The following is a 19,175-nucleotide window of genomic DNA, read 5'->3' as shown; positions in this document are numbered from 1 at the left end:
GGCGGTCACCATGTAAGGGATGGAGAAGCGCCACAGACGACGGAATGGCGAATGCCTCCCGGAGACCGACGAATGTTCGGTAGGTGAGCGAGCTCGAAGCATCGACCCCCGAACAATCGAAGTCCTCGGGGGCAGCAAAGCCCTCCTCGGGATACCACTTCGTCCTAGCAATCGACCTCGCCGATACTAACGCCTCTGCGTCAGGGGTCTCGGGCTGAGAACCCTCTGGCTCCACGGAAGGGCCCCTGCCCTCCGACACAACCGCGGCAGCCGCCGACGGTAACTCGGGACGCTCCGATGCGAGGCCTTCGGCCCCCGGACATGTCTCCGACTCACCTCCGAGATCTTCAGACTCGGGACCAAAGTCGTCCACGCAGTCTATCTCATCGAGAACCGACTCTAGCGGAGTCACCGCATCCGTGTCCGTAACATCTCCCGGCACGCCTTGAGAGTCCAAGTCGGACTGCGCCACGTCAAGGCGGGCTTTGTCACGAACCCCCTCGCCGACTAAGTTGATCACGAGGCAAGGGGCAGGCTCCCCGGACGCAGGATGATCAGACTCCCCACCTGTATCGCGCCCAGTTGGCGCGCACTCTTCGCGAGGCTGAGCAGCAGGCACAGTCGCGCCCAGCTCGCCTTCCTCCAGCCACTGCTCTACTCCGCTTGGATTTTCTTCAACGTGCAGAGGAATTTCCCCTAATCCCGCGAAGAGATCATCCTCTGCATGTTCAGAACCCTAAAACAAGGGAGAGAAATCAATCTCGGGACTCTCAGCTGAGAAAAGGGGGGGGACACCCATAATGCAAGCGTAAAAAAAAAAGAGAAAACAAGCGTAGAGAAAGAGAAAAAATAAAGTGAGGATTAAAGAGAAGGGGGGAGGCCTATTTATAGACTTCTAGGGGGGTAGGAGTCGAAATCCTACTCCCACAAGGAGCAAAATCGGAGAAAAAACTCCAAAAAGTCGGAGTTCTCCCGCGCAAGGCGAACCAGCCCCGCGCACGGGGCGCGCCGCGCGCCAAGCTCGCGCGCCGCGCGGGTCGCGCTGCACAGACTGCGCGCCGGGCCGTCCAGGGCGCGCGCCGCGCGGCCCCCTAAAAAAAAAAGAAAAGGAAAAGATTTTTTCCTCGGGGTCACGAGACACGGGAAATATTTTCCTCAAACACCCAACTAGAAGAACAAAATGTTCATCGCTGGGACACCTCCCAAGCGACGAACTTGGGGGGCTAATGTTGTCGGTCATTATCGGAAAACCCGAGACGCCAAGAATGCACGTCGCTCAAAGGGCCGATGGTCAGGCCGGAGGTCCTGAAGAGCGGCAAGTCTTCAAGCCCTCGCCCAAACTCTTGACTCCTTGAGTCGAGCCTAGCCCCTCAAGTTGAGACTTGAGTCGGCTCCTCGAGTCGAGCTTCGCTCCTCGAGTCGAGCCTTGAGTTGTTCCTCGAGTCGAGCCTCGAATCGTTCTCGAGTCGCTCCTCGAGTCAAGCCACTAGTCACTCTTGTCGAGTCGAGACTTGCTCCTCGAGTCGAGTCACTCTCATCAAGTGGGAACCTTCATATCTCACGAAGGAAGAATGGTATTCGAAGACCCCTAAAGGACCACGCAAGAGTCCGGCAAGACGAGCCATTCACCGCGCGCATAGCATGCTGTGCCAGCCAGCCGTGCAGCAAGCAGCGCGCCGCGCCAGGCAGGCGCGCGCCGTGCCAAGACGCGCCCGCGCCGCGCGCTCCATGCGCCGCGCACCTTGCGCCGCTCATCGCGCGCCGCGCGCCGCGCGCCGCGCGTTGTGCTCCGCACTTTGTGCGCCGCGCGCTCCATGCGCCTCCAGTTGATGCCGCGCGCGTTCCTAGTCCCACATGGACGAAAAAGAAGCCCTCTAAGGCCCCCAAACACCTATATAAACCCCCTCCCATTGAGGGGAAAGCCATCCCATTGAATCCTATTCAATTCAAGAAATTCTCTTCATCTCCTATCGACATGCTCGATTTCTTACTCTTCTCTGCTTCTCTGGATGCCATATTTGTCCTGAAGCAGACTCTCTTCTCTCTCCCCCATTCTCAAAGGTTCCGAAGCACTCACGGGGACTTCCCGGACGTCGCTCCCTTTGACCGAACGTTCTCCGGTGCTCAAGCACGCCCCTAGGGTTCTCGACTAGAGTTCCCCTCGCGCGTCTAATACGCTAGACGCGTACGCGATCTCCGAAGTTCAGAGACGCTGCCGAGGACTCCTCGCCCCCCGTCTCCTTCATCGAGCACGCCTCTCCACCAAGGCTCCGCGCCTCATACTGCGTCCTACACGCTTGAACTACGTTCTGACCTGATCCCACACACGGGTACGTAGGCAGCCGACAACTAAGGCACGGTCACTCCTCCTCCTCACCCCCTACCTCTCCCGAGAGGCGGGTTGATCGGAGAAAACCCTAGCTCGAGACTATCGGGTGCGATCACTTGGTCCGGCCTTGGATCGAACCGCCCGAGGTTTTAAATAGTTGTTTATTTTCGTGCGACAACAGAAGTCTAACTTCGCTCGATGCTTTTCTATGAACGATTTGGGTTCGTTACGTTACTTTCTAGATACAGAAGTGGCCTTCTATCCGAAGGGTTACTTTCTATCTCTGTCAGACTATAACAGATCTTTTTTAGCGCGCTCGTCTCAATGACCAATAGTACTGTTGACACTCCACTTGAAACTAATGCTCGGTACTTTCCATCTTACATGACTCCTCTGCCTAATCCTACTCTATACCGTACGGTGATAGGGAGTTTGGTTTATCTCATGGTTACTCGTCTCAATATTGCGCATGTTGATCATGTTGTCATTCGGTTTTTCACTCTCTTACCACAATTCATTGGGTTTTCGTTCTTCGCATTTTCAAGTATCTTTATGGTACTCAGTTTCAGAGTCTACTGTTTCCTTCCTCGTATTCATTAAACATGCGCGCCTACTCTAACGCCGACTGGGACAGTGATCCTACAGATCGCAAGTCCACCACTAGATTTTGCGTCTTCCTTGGAGATTCTCTAATCTCTTGGAAGAGCAAGAAGCAGGATGTCATTTCTCGCTCTTTTATCGAAGCCGAGTATCGCGCTACGACTACGGGTATGTGTGGTATTGTTTTGTTATGCTAATTACTTGCTGATATGGGTGACACTCTTCATCAACCTACGCCACTATACTGTGAGATTTAGAGTGCCATCTGGATTTCTCGTAACTTAGTCTTTCATGAGCGAACCAAGCATATTGACATTGATTGCCATATCAGTCGCCATCATTTACAGGTTGTTACGATTGCATTGCCTTATGTTCCTTCTTCTTTTCAAATTGTTGATTCGTTAACGAAGGCTCACTCCACTTCGTCCTTCCGCTTCTTAGCTGACAAACTCTTAATGCTTATTGTTCTAGCATCGTGAATTTGAGAAGGATATTAGCATAGTGTATTTATATGTATTTGGGACATTTCCTTAACTAGGACTAAATTAAGGGACATTTCCATTTTCCTATTTTTTTCAAAAATTTACCAAATTAGGACTAATAAAAAAAAATTCGTTTTTTCGATGGGATGAGCAGGAAAATAGAAAGAAAGAGAAAAAATAAGAGATTTTATTGGGGAAGATTGTAGGTTGGTAATTAGTATGATGGTATAAGAGGTAGATTTTTGTGTATCTCTCATTTGACTTTTGTTTGACCGGTCCTAGTTTGGTAAATTTTTGAAAAAAATAGGAAAATGGAAATTTGCCATAATTTAGTCCTACTTTTGGCAATTTTCCTATGTATTTTTATTCTATTTATGTAAGATTATTTTAGTATTTCCTTTATTTGATTGAATTAGGATTATATATCTAAACTGCTGTAATTTCTCATTCTTACGTTATTATTTAGACTTCTTTTTTCTCTTTGAGTCCTTGAAGTTTCTAGGAAAACCTTTGGAATTTATGAATTAAAAAAATTATGTTAAAGTCAGCCAGTACTGATAGTGATGGCACTGGAGCTTTTTTATGCGACATATAGAGAAGATGAAGGAGACCTAGTTTATTTGGATATTATCTAATAAGGAGAGCCAATAATTTCAGTAAAAAAAATTGAAAAATCAACGAAAGGGAACATAATTTCAGTCTCAATATTTTACGAAAAATTGTCTGATTCTGTTTATACACGTAACTGTTTACTGAAACAAAATTTCAGCTTCAATTTAATGAAAAAATGAGTCCCATTTGGGAATATGATATCATTCCTTGCACAAGAAGTATGATTTCTGAACAGGAAAAAAAGTGCATCTATGATCATTTGAATAAAAGGCTAATATAAAAATTCATTGAAGGAAAAACATAACATATATTTGTATTACTTAAGGGTTCAATCTTAATTTTACTGCATACAAAAATGAAAATATAAACTTATTTCTTTCATCATACAACAAAACAAGACAAAAATAAGTATATAGAACAATCTTTTTTTCTTTCTTGCTTACTATTTTCCCTCTTACTGGTCCGTGTTAAAAGTTAATTTTTCTAGAACATTAGCCAAATCAGTTGGTGTTGCCACTTAACATATTCTTGTTAATTTTGTCCATAATTTGAATTACTTATTGTATTTGATTTGCTAAGATAGTTAATAGTATCTTAAAAGGCTGTTTAGCTCTGGTTATCTCATCTACTATTAATCGATGTCCTACACAACTTGTCTCAGTCTTGTTTTAGTAAATTCTGCTAATAAAATGCAAATTTTCCCTCTATAGCTCACCTCTTAGTCATAGCCTAAAAATAAACCAACAAAATGCTAATGCCATACACGGCACGAAGAGTTCACCCAATCTTACCTTGAATCTTTAGTGAAAAAATGACTAGTTTGTGCTTAATTAATTACCTTTTGTCCCTTTCTAGCTTTGAAGCTATATTAATAAGCCAGTTCTCTCGTTCCTCTTCACCTTACCATAACTCACTACCTCATCAATACAAAGAGATTAAGAATAAGAGAACAAGAAAAAAGAATGACAAACTCCAGTGAGCTAAATGTGTTTGATGAAACCAAAACCGGCATGAATGGTCCTGTAGAAGCCGGGGTTTCCGAAATTCATATTTTCATGCATCGCGAGAATAAAAGTACACAATCTTCTTCATTTGGAGAGGCTAATCATAAGTTCTCCATTCCGCTGATAAGCCTCGAGGGCGTGGACGGAAGCGAAGCCAGGCGAAAAGAAGCAATCGGGAAAATCAAAGATGCGTCACAAATTTGGGGTTTTTTCCAATTGGCCAACCACGGAATCCCGTCCAACATTTTGAACGGTATGATCGATGGGGTGAGAAGCTTTCACGAACAAGACACGGAATCAAAGAAGAAATTCTATTCAGAAGAGGACTCGAGAAATTTGTTCAAAGTTTCGGTTTCACCTTCGAGAGAAACTTCCTCATGTCGCATGTATCCGAATCCTCCTGAAGATTTGCCTGAAGTCTGTAGGTATTGTTTAAATTCTACTAATAAACAAGAAATACCTTTTTGTGTAAGTTTCATTTTACAAATCTATGATTATTATAATTGTAATTGTAATTGTAATTTTTTGGGCAGGGACATATTGTTTGAATACACTGAAGAATTGAGAAAATTGGGAACAACATTATTAGGATTGTTGTCCGAGGCACTTGGCTTGGATATGAACCACTTGAGAGACATGGAATGTGGCACGGAGCTATCCATATTCGCTCACAAATACCCAAAATGCCCTCAGCCAGAGCAAGGGCCAAATATGGGTCTAGAGAAACACACAGATCCTTCATTCATGACTATACTGCTTCAAGACCATATTAGAGGACTGCAAGTCCTACAACAAGACCAATGGCTGGACGTTATCCCTATCCCCTCAACTTTGATTGTCAACCTTGGAGACATGATGCAGGTAATAGTTTAGCTACTACCAATTTTGATTGTATTTTTGTTTTTCTCCCTTACAGGTCTAAATTTAGTTGAACTTGTAATAATATATATCCGTCGACAAATAAAGTGGAAATTATTTATATTTTAGGACAAAAATTTTATTAACAAAATATGAGCTAGTGAGACAACAATGGTGAAGTTACATCAATACCTCGTTATATTATAATAATTCCCTGAATCCCTCAATTTTATGATATTCCAAAATTACCTCATTTATTTTTATTTTCAAATAGTGTTGCCTGAATTTTTTATGTTTTTAATGAAAATGTCAACTATTAATACAAATTCAATTGATAATAAAGCTGTTAACATCAAAGTATAATTATTTGTTTATAACGTATAATGGCTAAATATAAAACTTTTAAATTTAATAAGTAAATTTGAGAACAACAGTTAAAATAGTTAGTGCCTAAAACTCTAACATCCTTAATGTTACACGTGTCTGCGTTTTACCTGTGCAGCTAATTACCAACGGGAAGTTCAAAAGTGTGTACCACAGAGCTTTGGCTCCACAAGTGGTACCAAGGATATCCGTGGCAACTGCTTTCGGAAACATGGGAGAAGGCAATAGTGGGCCCACCAGATCCTATGGACCAATTAAGGACTTATTGTTTGACCAAAACCCGCCATTATACAAAGAAACGACATACAAGGATTATTTTTCACTCAAGCTTAAGCGCTCAAAAGGCGTTAACATTGATCCTAAACCTGGAGTATTAGAGGGCTCACAACTATTAGGTGATGAAATAATTTTTTTCTCTCTCATCTCTTTTCTTTTCCTCTAGGGTTTCAAAAAGAAAAACACAGCAGCCGCTCTTCCCCTGGGGCTAGGTACGGGCAGTGACCTCCGCCGCTCGCCGTCGTGCCTTCGGCTCTGGGGGTGGAGATATAAATAATGAAACGCCACCGGTGTGAGAGAGACCTATCCAAGCTTGACAGAGGAGAGGCGGCGGGAGCTTGGCGAGGCGTCGTCGATCGCGGATCCTCGGTGGCGATGCCATGGCCGGCGGCGCCCATGCGTGGTGGGTTGTTGGCGTTCATGGTGTGGCGCTACTCTTCGGTGACGGAGCGGCGACAATCTTCGGTGGCGGAGCTGCGGTGTGTCTCCCCGGAGGCGGTGCGGCGACGGGCGGAGCTGCGGTGTGTCTCCCCGGAGGCGGTGCGGCGACGGGCGGAGCTGCGGTGTGTCTCTCCGGAGGCGTTGCGGCGACGGGCGGAGCTGCGGTGTGTCTCCCCGGAGGCGGTGCGGTGACGGGCGGAGCTGCGGTGTGTCTCCCCGGAGGCGGTGCGGCGACGGGCGGAGCTGCGGTGTGTCTCTCCGGAGGCGTTACGGCGACGGGCGGAGCTGCGGTGTGTCTCCCCGGAGGCGGTGCGGCGACGGGCGGAGCTGCGGTGTGTCTCCCCGGAGGCGGTGCGGCGACGGGCGGAGCTGCGGTGTGTCTCCCCGGAGGCGGTGCGGCGACGATCCTTGGTGACGGAGCTGTGGCGTGTTTCCCCGGAGGCGGTGCGGCGACGATCCTCGGTGACGGAGCTGCGGCGTGTCTCCCCGGAGGCGGTGCGGCGACGATCCTCGGTGACGGAGTTGTGGCGTGTCTCCCCGGAGCCGGTGACGATGCGGCGCGGTTCCTCGGCGACGGTTTCTGCGAGGCTCTTCGGTGTAGGCTATCGATCTCTAGTGGCGGTTTTAAATTTTATTTTGTTTTTTTTCGATTTAAAAATATTTGAGACTCGTTTATTTTGTTACAGCGTTTTGTCTGTTTTGGTTTGTTTTGGGGGCGGATTAGCCGTCGTCCACTATCCCGATGTGGATTTCCTGTTAGGTTTTAATCTATGCAGGTTGAAGAGCCACCTTTTCGTGGTTACCGGACCAAGTTTGGTTGGATTTTTCCATCGCCAATCTTTGGGTTTTTTAACGAGCCTCTTGTGTGCTCTATTGGTGCTTGTTATTCTTCCCGTTGTCGGAAGTTTGCACATATCGTACTCTTACCGGATTTTAGTGTTAGATTCACCTCGACTTAGGTCTTGGTAATCCATGTACTATGGTGTTTTTCTCCTGTATTGATGGGTTTTTACCCAATTTTAATGGAATATCCTTACTATTCAAAAAAAAAAAAAAAAAAAAAAACCTGGAGTATTAGACCATCTCAAGCTCTAAACATCCCAAATATGAATAAAATAATATATATATATATATATATATATATATATATATATATATATATGAAAATCAAGCTTATCAAGCAGATATAATAATAAGAAGGGATTAGTGAATACCTTATTAAACCCGCTTGTAGTTATTGATATACGGGAGTATAAATAACATGCAACTGATAAATAAGGCAATTTTGTGCTATAATGATATTTTGTTTCGAGTAACGAATTCTTTTATTGAGGCAACGGGAGCCATTCACAGAAATGAAGAGAAAGCTTCAGGCACAGAGGATGGACTCCACACTCCTCCATAACAATGGAAAAGAGCCAACTTACGTACTCAAACCATCAGCAACACTATTACAAGTCTAAGGACCCAAACAATACAACATGAATTGTGAAGCAGAGAAGCCCAGCTCAGCTGACAGCTCAGCTTCAGTTAGTTGAGAGCACCTCCAGTGACTACTTGACACGTGTCTCATGTGCAACTAACTTATGTAACTACTTTATGTTAATAGCTTAACATATAAGCTGCTGAAATGTAAAGCATTCAATCAATGAAATCAGTTGAATCAAATTCCTGATCAACAACAAACTTCGTCTCTCTCTTTCTCTCTCTCTCTCTCTCTATACTCTCTCTCTCTCTCTTGGTATCAGAGCATTCGACTAGCGTCCATGGCGAATCCTGGAAACGCTTTTCCGATTGCGACTCATCTTGTTCCGACGACGCTCAAGCTCGATCGAGACAACTTCTTCTTCTGGACATCTCAGGTGCTAGCTGCGATTCGCGCGCACGATCTCGAAGGATTTCTCGATGGAACCAGATCTGCACCACTGCAGTTCATCCAAATCGAAGAAAGCTCAACGACGGAATCAATGGCGATCGGATCTCAGATCGGAGGTCGAGACAATGCCACCGTCAACAGGACCAGGCCTAATCCTGAGTACTCGATCTGGATCCGTACAGATCAAGCTATCATGTCCTGGCTTATGTCCTCTGTCTCAGAGTCAATGCTAGGCTACGTGTCCAGGTGCCAAAACTCAGCTCAGATCTGGTCGGCGCTTCTGCAACTCTTCGCCGGAAGTTCAAAGGCAAGGTTGCTACAATTGCGCATACAACTCAAGACAATCAAGAAAGGCTCTCTCAGCGTCAGCGAGTTCATCATGAAGGTCAGAGTAATCACCGAAAATCTCGCCGCCGCAGGACAACTGGTGAGCGATGATGAATTACTCCTATATGTTCTTGGAGGCCTAGATGCAGAATTCAACTCGGTCGTGGCGATACTCACAGCAAGACCTGATTCTGTGTCACTTGCTGAGGCGCAATTTCTTCTTCAATGTCACGAAACTCGGCTTGATCAACAAAACTCAGCGCTCAATCTCGATCTTTCACATGCGTCTGCAAATGTTGCTGAAAGTAGAGCACGTGGTCGTGGAAATCAGCAATCGCGAGGACGTGGAGGCCGTGGAAATCGAGGACGTGGTGGTCGTGGCAACAGACCTGTGTGTCAGATTTGCACGAGGACTGGTCATCTTGCCTCTGCCTGTTGGTTTCGATTTGACCAGAATTTCCAGATCCCAACCTCAACTCAACCTGCAATTCAGCCCACAACAAAAAACTCGGCCGCGCTGATAGCTACACAAGACGTGGTTGACGATCCGTCTTGGTATGTTGACAGTGGAGCTACGAGTCACATCACGTCAAGCCTCTCCAACCTTGCTGTCTCTGAGAACTACAAGGCAAAGACAAGCTGACCATCGGTAATGGTAATTCTATCCCTATCTTGAATATAGGTGATACTCATTTTGAGGCAAAGAAAAGGAATCTCATATTGAAGAATGTACTCCATGTACCAAAAATAACAAAAAACTTAGTCAGTGTGTCTAAGATTACCAAAGATAACAATGTCATTGCTGAATTCAATTCAAATGGCTGCTGTATCAAGGACATGAATACGAAGCAGGTCCTTCTAACCGGGGAGCTTAAAGACGATCTCTACAAGCTAGATGTGGCTAAGCTCAAAGCCAGAGAGTCAAAACTCCAGTCAAGTTCAGCTACAGCACTTACTTCAACAACAAGCAACCATGTCAAGAATTCTACCAATTTAGATTCCTGTAATGTCAATAATAGTGTTCAAATAGACTGTGATTTGTGGCATAAAAGGTTAGGACATCCTTGTGAAAAAGTCCTCTCATTAGTCTTACAAAAGAACAATGTAAAATGTCAACTTAGAGATCAGTCAAATTTCTGTAACTCATGCAGACTTGGAAAATCAAAAAACACAGTTTATCCAAGATCTGACTTTCATGCTAAGGCACCTCTTGATATAGTCTATGCTGACTTATGGGGACCAGCACCGATTATTACAACAGAAGGTTACAGGTACTATGTTGCTTTTCTTGATGATCACACCAGGTTCACTTGGCTCTATCCACTGAGAACTAAAGACGAGACAAAGCAAGTGTTTGTTCTGTTCAAGACACATGTGGAGAGGTTGTTCAACACTCAGCTCAAGTGTCTGCAGACTGACTGGGGAGGAGAATTTTGTTCATTTGCTCCACTACTAGCTCAGCTTGGCATCAGTTTCAGGCATCCGTGCCCTCATACTCATCCCCAAAATGGGCGAATTGAGCGCAAGCATCGCCATGTGGTGGAGATGGGTCTCACGTTGCTTGCTGAAAGTCACATGCCTCTCAAGTTCTGGTGGCATGCATTCTCCACAGCAGTGTTTCTCCTCAACAGACTTCCATCATCAGCTCTCAAATTTAAGTCACCATTTGAAGCCGTGTTCCAGGTGCCTTTTGACACTAACCTTCTAAAATCTATGGTTGTGCTTGCTATCCTCATTTAAGACCATATAATAACCACAAATTAGACTATAGGTCCTCAATGTGCACTTTCATTGGGTACAACGATAAGCACAAAGGGTATAAGTGTTTACATCCCTCAGGGCGTTTATACATTGCCAAAAGTGTTGTTTTCAATGAAAAACATTTTCCATTTTACAACTCAGACATTTCCACAAACACTTCACCTGCACAAAATAAAATCATCACAGATGCCCCAATACTATCAACCTACATTCCTAATCCATACCCTAGCAACACACCAACCCAATTAACACAATCCAATCACTCTCAAAGTCCCATATTGCCACAAAGTCCCCACCCACCTCAATCTTCCTCCAATACACCACAGTCACAAACTGTATCAGTACCAGCCCCTGTGTTGCCAGCCATGTTCAGAGCTGCTCCAAGCTCATCCCATCCTATGGTTACACGTGCTCGAGTCGCTACCTTCAAGCCCAAGGCACTCACTGCTCAGCTTGCCCTACTCTCTCATGTGTCAATTGCTGAGCCTCTCAACACCTCGGCTGCTCTTGCTGATTCACGATGGACACAAGCTATGCAAGAGGAACTTAGCGCTCTCCACTGCAACAACACCTGGGAGTTGGTTCCAGCTCCACGTGATGCTCCAATTGTGGACAATCGATGGGTGTTCAGGGTCAAGTACAAACCTGATGGCTCTGTTAATCGCTTCAAAGCACGGCTAGTGGCAAAAGGGTTTCAACAAACTCAAGGTCTTGACTACTTCGAGACGTTTAGTCCAGTCATCAAGCAACCCTCAGTACGCATCATCCTTACCTTGGCTGTCACGCATGGCTGGGATGTGCAACAGATCGATGTGAATAATGCGTTTTTGAATGGTGATCTTCATGAAATCGTGTTTATGCACCAACCCCCTGGCTTTGTCGATCCGGCTAAGCCAAATCATGTTTGCCGCCTCATCAAAGCACTGTATGGTCTAAAACAGGCACCGCAAGCCTGGTATGATAAGCTTCGTGACTATCTCATTGCCTGGGGATTTCAGAACAGCCGAAATGACACATCTCTTTTCTTCTACAACTCTGGGGGTGTACAGCTTTTTCTACTGGTCTATGTTGACGATATACTCAACACTGGGAGTCACAATTCGGAGATCAAACGTGTAATTGCGGATCTGAATGCCAAGTTTGCTCTAAAGTCTCTTGGTTCACTTGGTTCGTCGAGTCACTTTCTTGGCTTTGAGTCACAAAGGAGTTCCAATGGCTTCAAGCTCACTCAGATGAAATATGCCTATGACTTGCTTGTCAAGGCAAATCTTGTTGACGCTAAGCCTTGTCCTACGCCAATGATCTCCTCCAAACCACTGGTTGATGATGACACATCTGAGCTACTTACCTCTCCAACTATTTACAGGTCCTTAGTTGGTGGTCTAGAATACCTCACGCTCACGAGACCTGATCCCTCGTTTGCCGTCAACAAACTAAGCCAATACCTCCAAAATCCTCGTGAATCACACTGGAAAGCTTGTAAGCGTGTCATGCGGTATGTCAAAGGCACTATTCACTATGGCTTGGCCTTCAAGCCCTCCTCTCGACTCGTTATTGAGGCCTTCTCAGATGCTGACTACGCCAGCTGCCCAGATGACAGACGATCCACGACTGGTTATGTAGTATTTTTTGGAGGAAACTTGGTTACTTGGTCAGCACGAAAGCAGAAAGTGGTCTCTCGCTCGAGTATAGAATCTGAGTATCGTGCTCTTGCTCAAACCTCCACTGAGATTGTTTGGCTCAAGTCACTACTTGATGAACTAAACGTGCCTCTTGCGTCTCCAACGTCTGTTCTCTGGTGTGACAACTTAGGCGCGAGTGCTCTTGCCTCCAATCCTGTCTTCCATGATCACACAAAGCATGTTGAAGTTGATGTCCACTACACTCGCGACTTGGTTGCTAGCAAGGCTGTTGAAGTTCGCTACGTCCCAACTGATGATCAGCTTGCTGATATGTTCACCAAGGCACTTCCAGAGAATCGTTTCCACAGTCTTTGTGCCCGGCTTTGCCTTGAGGATGACGCAACAGAACCACGCTCAGTTCAAGGGGGCGTGTGAAGCAGAGAAGCCCAGCTCAGCTGACAGCTCAGCTTCAGTTAGTTGAGAGCACCTCCAGTGACTACTTGACACGTGTCTCATGTGCAACTAACTTATGTAACTACTTTCTGTTAATAGCTTAACATATAAGCTGCTGAAATGTAAAGCATTCAATCAATGAAATCAGTTGAATCAAATTCCTGATCAACAAAAAACTTCGTCTCTCTCTCTCTCTCTCTCTCTCTCTCTCTCTCTCTCTCTCTCTCTCTCTCTCTCTCTCTCTCTCTCTACTCTCAAATCTTCTCTTGAATTAACACAAAGACACGTCTTGCAAAATTCTGTTATGATAAATCTCTAAATATCGCGGCTAAATTCGATTTAGCCATAGTATTAACCGCAACAAGGGTCGCGGCTAAAGCTTTGTCAATGCTACGAAACAACCGCGACTTGTCACTATAGCTGCGACAAGTCACGGATAATATTTGTTCCGTTATTTAATGGGAGATCATCTCGTCTTATAATGAGTATATACATATAGCTGCAACTTGTCGTGTCAATAAGATGATTTTTATTTTATTTAATATTTACTATTATATAAATATATATTGCATTCAATATGTGAATAATATATAATTTCATTCATTTTAAGATATTAAAGCATATAAATGCAAATAAAAATACAAATCGTACTAATAAATCGAGTACTATAGCCATACAAAGATCATACTACAGCAACTCGATCTCTTTCATGATCAACCAGTGTTCTTTTTGGCAGCTCTTCGCTGCGGACACGCTGCCATGACTCGACCCTCCTTCAGGTTGTTGTGAACATGAAACCATATATATGTAGTCCTTTGAGAAGGTGGTGACGGCGGCGTTTAAGGAGATCGTTGACAAGCTTCGTAAGCAAACGCCTAAGTCCTACTGGCCCTAACATTAAACCGCTCTACATGTTTTGCAAAATTTGAAGCAGTTTTCAAAAGGGGCATCTAGGATTGGTTTCTAAATTGCAGTCACAAGATTCTTGACGATCCCAAACCTCCAGGCCATATATCAGGCGTTGGCTGACGTGATGATTACACTGATGTTGTCGATTATGATGAAGTTTAAGCGTCGAGTTGCTCTGCATCAATCAGATCTCTCTTCGAGATACCTGGACATATCTCGGTAATATGATCATGTCTGACTACTAATGCATTCCTGTCTTCTAGCCGACCTTCTCTCAGTGTCCGATCCCATATAACATTGTAGAGAAAGCCACCATCTCAGCTTGCACTACAACGAAAATTGAATAATTAAAATGTCTAAACAATAAAATATAGCAAACCAAGACTAATAGACGCTTACATGTTCTCTCATACGTTCATTCACTGTCTCAATGGTGTGCAACATCTACCAATTTTCAAGTGGCGAGCGCATCTCACCTAAACTAAGTGTCTAAAATTTATATATAAAAAAACATACTTATCAAAATATTAATCTGTTTAATTAAAATTATAAGAACTTCATGAACAAACAAGTGAAATTTCATTTTGTAGACCTCAAAATTATCAAAATATCAATGACTCATTAGTTTAATAATATCCTAAATTGGACTTTTGGACATTTTTCGGATTAAAATGCCCTTTAAGTCCATATAACCCCTAAAGGAAACAAGAGAGTGAACAAAGAGGGAGGGTGCAGAGTGTCTAAGGTCTTCTCTGGAGTTTGTGTGTGTGTGAGAGAGAGAGAGAGAGGGAGTATTTTGGCATAAGTATTCCTTGTGAAGAATGAATTACACTGAAAATGGTCTGGAATGAACGTATTCATAGATATTTGAGTATGTTGGTTCCTTGTCTGGACGTGAGAGACCCTTTGGCAAGAAGAACAGCTAGCACACGCTTCTAGGTGAGAAGAAACAGCCTCAAGGCAAGAAAGCGTCTGTGGGCAATGAGGCTGGCTTAATTGGGGTCTCATTGGCGGGGAGTGGTATTCGTGAGAAGTTCATGGTTATTGTCAAACTAGAACATATAGGACATGCTTATGCAAGGCATCCTTGTCGCTGGAGGCTTTGGCAGAAAGGGGCTCTTGTCGTGCGTGGTAACCTCACGTCATACCCACCATACGCGCGAGGGCGGAATCCTTCATGCCTTGCCTTGCCCTGGGATGGGAAAGAGCTTCGTACTGCTTCCTAGCGCGGGAGAGCTATATCGCTTCACCCTTGCACGGGCAGAATCCGTTGCGCCTCACCATTGCACGGGTAAGGACCTCGTGCTCCATCACTACAAAAAAATTTACTTCTGATATCCGACCATCACCGCCGGCCGTCACGCACCCCTTCCGATTCTTCTTCCTATCCTACTAAACAAATCTATGTCTGATTCGAATCTCATCACGTAGGTCAGATCTGATTTGTTATCTATTTCAAAACGATAGTCTTAATTTATTTAGGGAAAATATCAACTATATCCCTTCAGTTTAATCGAAATACGCGATTTATACCTCAAGTTTTTAGAAATAACAGACATATCCTTTCAGTTTAATATAAATGACATATATCTCCCATAAAAATATGTTATATTTCGAATACCACCATTTTCGTTTATTTTTTTACAAAAAAACAATTTGAATTCTCCAAAATACCCTTAATAGAATAAATATTTATTTACTATTTTATTAAAAAAAAAATTAAAACTTCTCCTATAAATAAAAATCCGTAACTTTTTATAAAGAAAATTTTCAATTCAATTTTTTTATGTATAAAATAGTAAATAAATATTTATTCTATTAAGGGTATTTTGGAGAATTCAAATTATTTTTTTGGAAAAAAATAAACGAAAAGGGCGGTATTTGAAATATAACATATTTTTAAGAGAGATATATGTCATTTATATTAAACTGAAAGGATATGTATGATATTTTTAAAAACTGAGAGTATGAATCGCGCACTTCGATTAAACTGAAGGGATGCTGGTTATATTTTCCCATTTATTTATGAAAATCTTTTAGGTAAAATGAGATTAAAGAACTCAAATCAATCTCCTAGCCTCATGGCTCACTGTCTCATAGCAATGGAAATTTGTTTCTAATTGTTTTCAAGTGGGTTTGCTTTCAGGTCGTTGCAAGTCTGATACATGGTCCATCTTCAAGCGGTTCGTCCTCTTCATGAGTTGAATATACTCGCTTGCAATCTTGAACAATATTTTTTTAATGGTAAGTTTTGCTATGCTTATTGCGGCTCAAGAAGCAATTGATTGTTGTTTTGCGAATTTTTCTGCGAGATGTTTGTTTTCACAGAGATGTCAAATTGGAATTCGACGAAGTCCGTGGGTCAGCGATTCAAACAAGATTAATCCATTTTCAATTGTTTTTGTTAATTGATTGATTTGAGTTTTTTTGTTTTTGAAATTTATTTATTGCCAAGTAAAATGTCAATAATACTGCCATTGCATAGGAAGACAAAATTTGTACTTCTGCCAAAAAGAGTAGTCGCAATTTAACATAATCCTAATTTTAGAGGTAATTTTCTGTGAATTTAACATATCTAATATGCTGACTTCTGGTAGTACTGCCGTGGTCTTTTCCCTATTAACTTAATCATGTTTCTTAAGGTTGATAACACAGTTTATTAGAAGAAGTTGAAGGTTCCACGACGACTTACAAGGTCCGGAGAAGGACGGATAGTCTTTGTTTTGAAAGGCAGTGAAACCAAAACCTTTAACATTACCATTGCCAAAGTATTAGTTTGTTAGTTTAGTCCTTATGATCCCATCCAAGCACATCTATGCAGTGACGGAGCCAGAAAAGACCATCAGGAGGGGCTAATTTGAAAAGAAAAAATTCAGAGGGGGCTTGATTGTAAAAAATTTATAAAAATTGGGCCAAAAGTATAAATTTTCAAGGAAAAAAAATGTAATTTTTTTTTAAAATGGGCAAAAAGTGCAAAAAAAAAATTTTTGAGGGGGGGCTTAAGCCCCTGCTGGGCCTATACTGACTCCGTCACTGCATCTATGTATGAAATAAGTTGTCGTCAATTTTGTAACAATGTAAATATTTTGGATAAATTTATACAGACATAGATATTATTTTCAATTTTTTTAATACATTTATTTTTTATTTTCATAATTTAATTTTATTGGTAAAGTAAAAAAAAATTGCAAAATTAAGTTTGCGTGACAATTTTTGTCACTCAAAGTTTCGCGCTTTTTGGCGCTAGGGAATTGCATGACAGAATATCTGCCATGCAAAGTAGCTTATCGCTCCAAATCATTAGTTCTTAGAAAACGTTTTCGGGGGTTAACTTCTGTCAGCCTTGTGCGACAGAATGTGATTTTTCGTGAGTGAGTATTCTGTCACGTAAAATAATTATTTTTTTAGTGTATCCAAGCTTGGGTGTGCTATTGCTTAGCGCGGGGAAGGTGGTTTGGCACGGCGCGGCCCCATGCATGTGGCAACATTGATACCAACACCTCGAGCATGAAAGATCCTCTCGCGTCAGCAACTCTTCTTCGTGAATGATATGTCTGACGATAGGCATAAGGGGTTGTATTCCGTTTCTGACTAATCCTAGCGTTAGCACTGTTGGAATAGATCTTGGCTTAAGAATAATTTATCGCTTCTAGCAAGCGGCGGAATATAAAAAATTCTTTAAAACATGTAAAATGATTTTACTACCTAGAAAAAGTGCATGAACATGTAATATAAAATTAAAAAAAAAACTATAATGAGTTTTCACTTGGTACCTACATCGCTTGAAGCGTGAGCGTTGAAAATCTTTTGGAGAGGTTGAATTGCTCGTCTCCCCACTTAGCTTGTCTCCTTCGTGTCTTCTTGAATCCGAGTAACCACGATAGTTTCTACCACTAGAGTCTTCGAGTTTAGAAATAATTTAGTGTGTGGGCATGATTAAACACAATGACTCAAGAACGAGTCTTAGAGCCAAAGAGCTAATACAAAACGCTAGGTCTAATGAGGACCTAGGTGCCAAAACAAAAGAGCAAGAAGAGAGAGAGAGAGGGAGAGGGTGGGCGCCAAGTTCTAGAGAGCGTAACTCTCAATCTCAAAAACTTGTGTATTCAACATTGTGAATGAGGTGTGGTATTTATAGGAGGAGGTATTGCCTTGAATAGATAGTTTTCTCTTTTCTATTGAATATCACATATTGATGAGCATAATCTTTATTTCTCATTCCTATCATAATAATACAAAGGTTGGAAATTTGTTTCCCTTTTTTTTCTCTTATTTGGCTGTCCAACATATAGCATATATGCTATAAATTTGTTTTCTCATTTTCTTTTTGGCTAGTATCTTCATACATCAATGCACAAAATTATTTCATCTTTCTTTTGATGGAGGGCCACGAATTTCTCATCTAGAACAAGCTTCTAGATGTTTCTTTATTTGTTCATAACAATACAAGAAAAGCCCATGTAGAATTTTCACATAACATTCCATAAAATGAAATTCAATCATCAAGGCCCAAATCTTAATCATGGCCGTGTGGATTAATTCACATTTTCATCATATGACAATGTCCATTATCTTATTTTGACATTTATACCATCTTATGTCCTTATGGACAAAATTACCCTTTAGAAAATTTTCGTAAAATTCTTGTACTTCAACATTTGAACTTTTTTTGACTTAGCTACTAGTTTGACTAATCCTACTCTAATGACTTGTGGTAGTGACCTCATGAATCCAAATGGGCAAAGTTTGAGCTAGCATACTTGGACACAAAAGTTCACAAACCTTTTCCAAGTTCTAGCTTAATGTCAACTGACTCCACTAAAGAGTTGACATTGAAAATATCTCGGTTCAAATGAATATATTTTCTATTAAAAAATTCTACTTAATTGTGATGAGTGGATCCATTGAATATTACCATTTTACCCTTCTAGTTGTTGTTGTCGCAGTTTTTCGGACAACGATTTAGGAGTCACAGGCGGTTAGACCCAAGGCCGGACCAAGTGGTCTCGCCTTGACTCGAGCGTGTCGGACTTGGTATCCCAAGTCTTCCCTTAGCTGTCAATGGTGTTTGAGCTCGCCGGCATACCTGAAAAAGATGAGAGAACCGTGAGCTAAGAAGGGAAAACAGAGGGGGTGCCTCTGTTTACTCTCCGACGCTCAATATTAGTGAGATTGAGGTGGAGTATAGAGGTTTTAGAGGTGGTGAGAGGCCAAAGATGAGCGAAACGAGTGAAGCACGAG

The 19,175-nt window shown here is 42.7% G+C and overlaps 1 protein-coding gene across 1 annotated transcript; it reads left to right on the top strand.

Moving 5' to 3' along the window:
• The first annotated feature begins 4,985 nt into the window (after positions 1 to 4,985).
• On the top strand, positions 4,986 to 6,770 carry LOC149393410 (1-aminocyclopropane-1-carboxylate oxidase homolog 1-like). The gene is made up of 4 exons (XM_089618015.1): positions 4,986 to 5,452; positions 5,561 to 5,888; positions 6,388 to 6,664; positions 6,712 to 6,770. The coding sequence occupies exons 1-4, from the start codon at positions 4,986 to 4,988 to the stop codon at positions 6,768 to 6,770; spliced, it is 1,131 nt and encodes a 376-aa protein (XP_089474141.1).
• Positions 6,771 to 19,175: the final 12,405 nt, after the last annotated feature.

Source organism: Urtica dioica, chromosome 6, assembly GCF_054948205.1.
Source record: "Urtica dioica subsp. dioica isolate 48M chromosome 6, U.dioica_male_clone48M_v1_H2, whole genome shotgun sequence".
NCBI lineage: Eukaryota > Viridiplantae > Streptophyta > Magnoliopsida > Rosales > Urticaceae > Urtica > Urtica dioica.
This window is presented reverse-complemented; position numbering and strand designations above follow the sequence as displayed.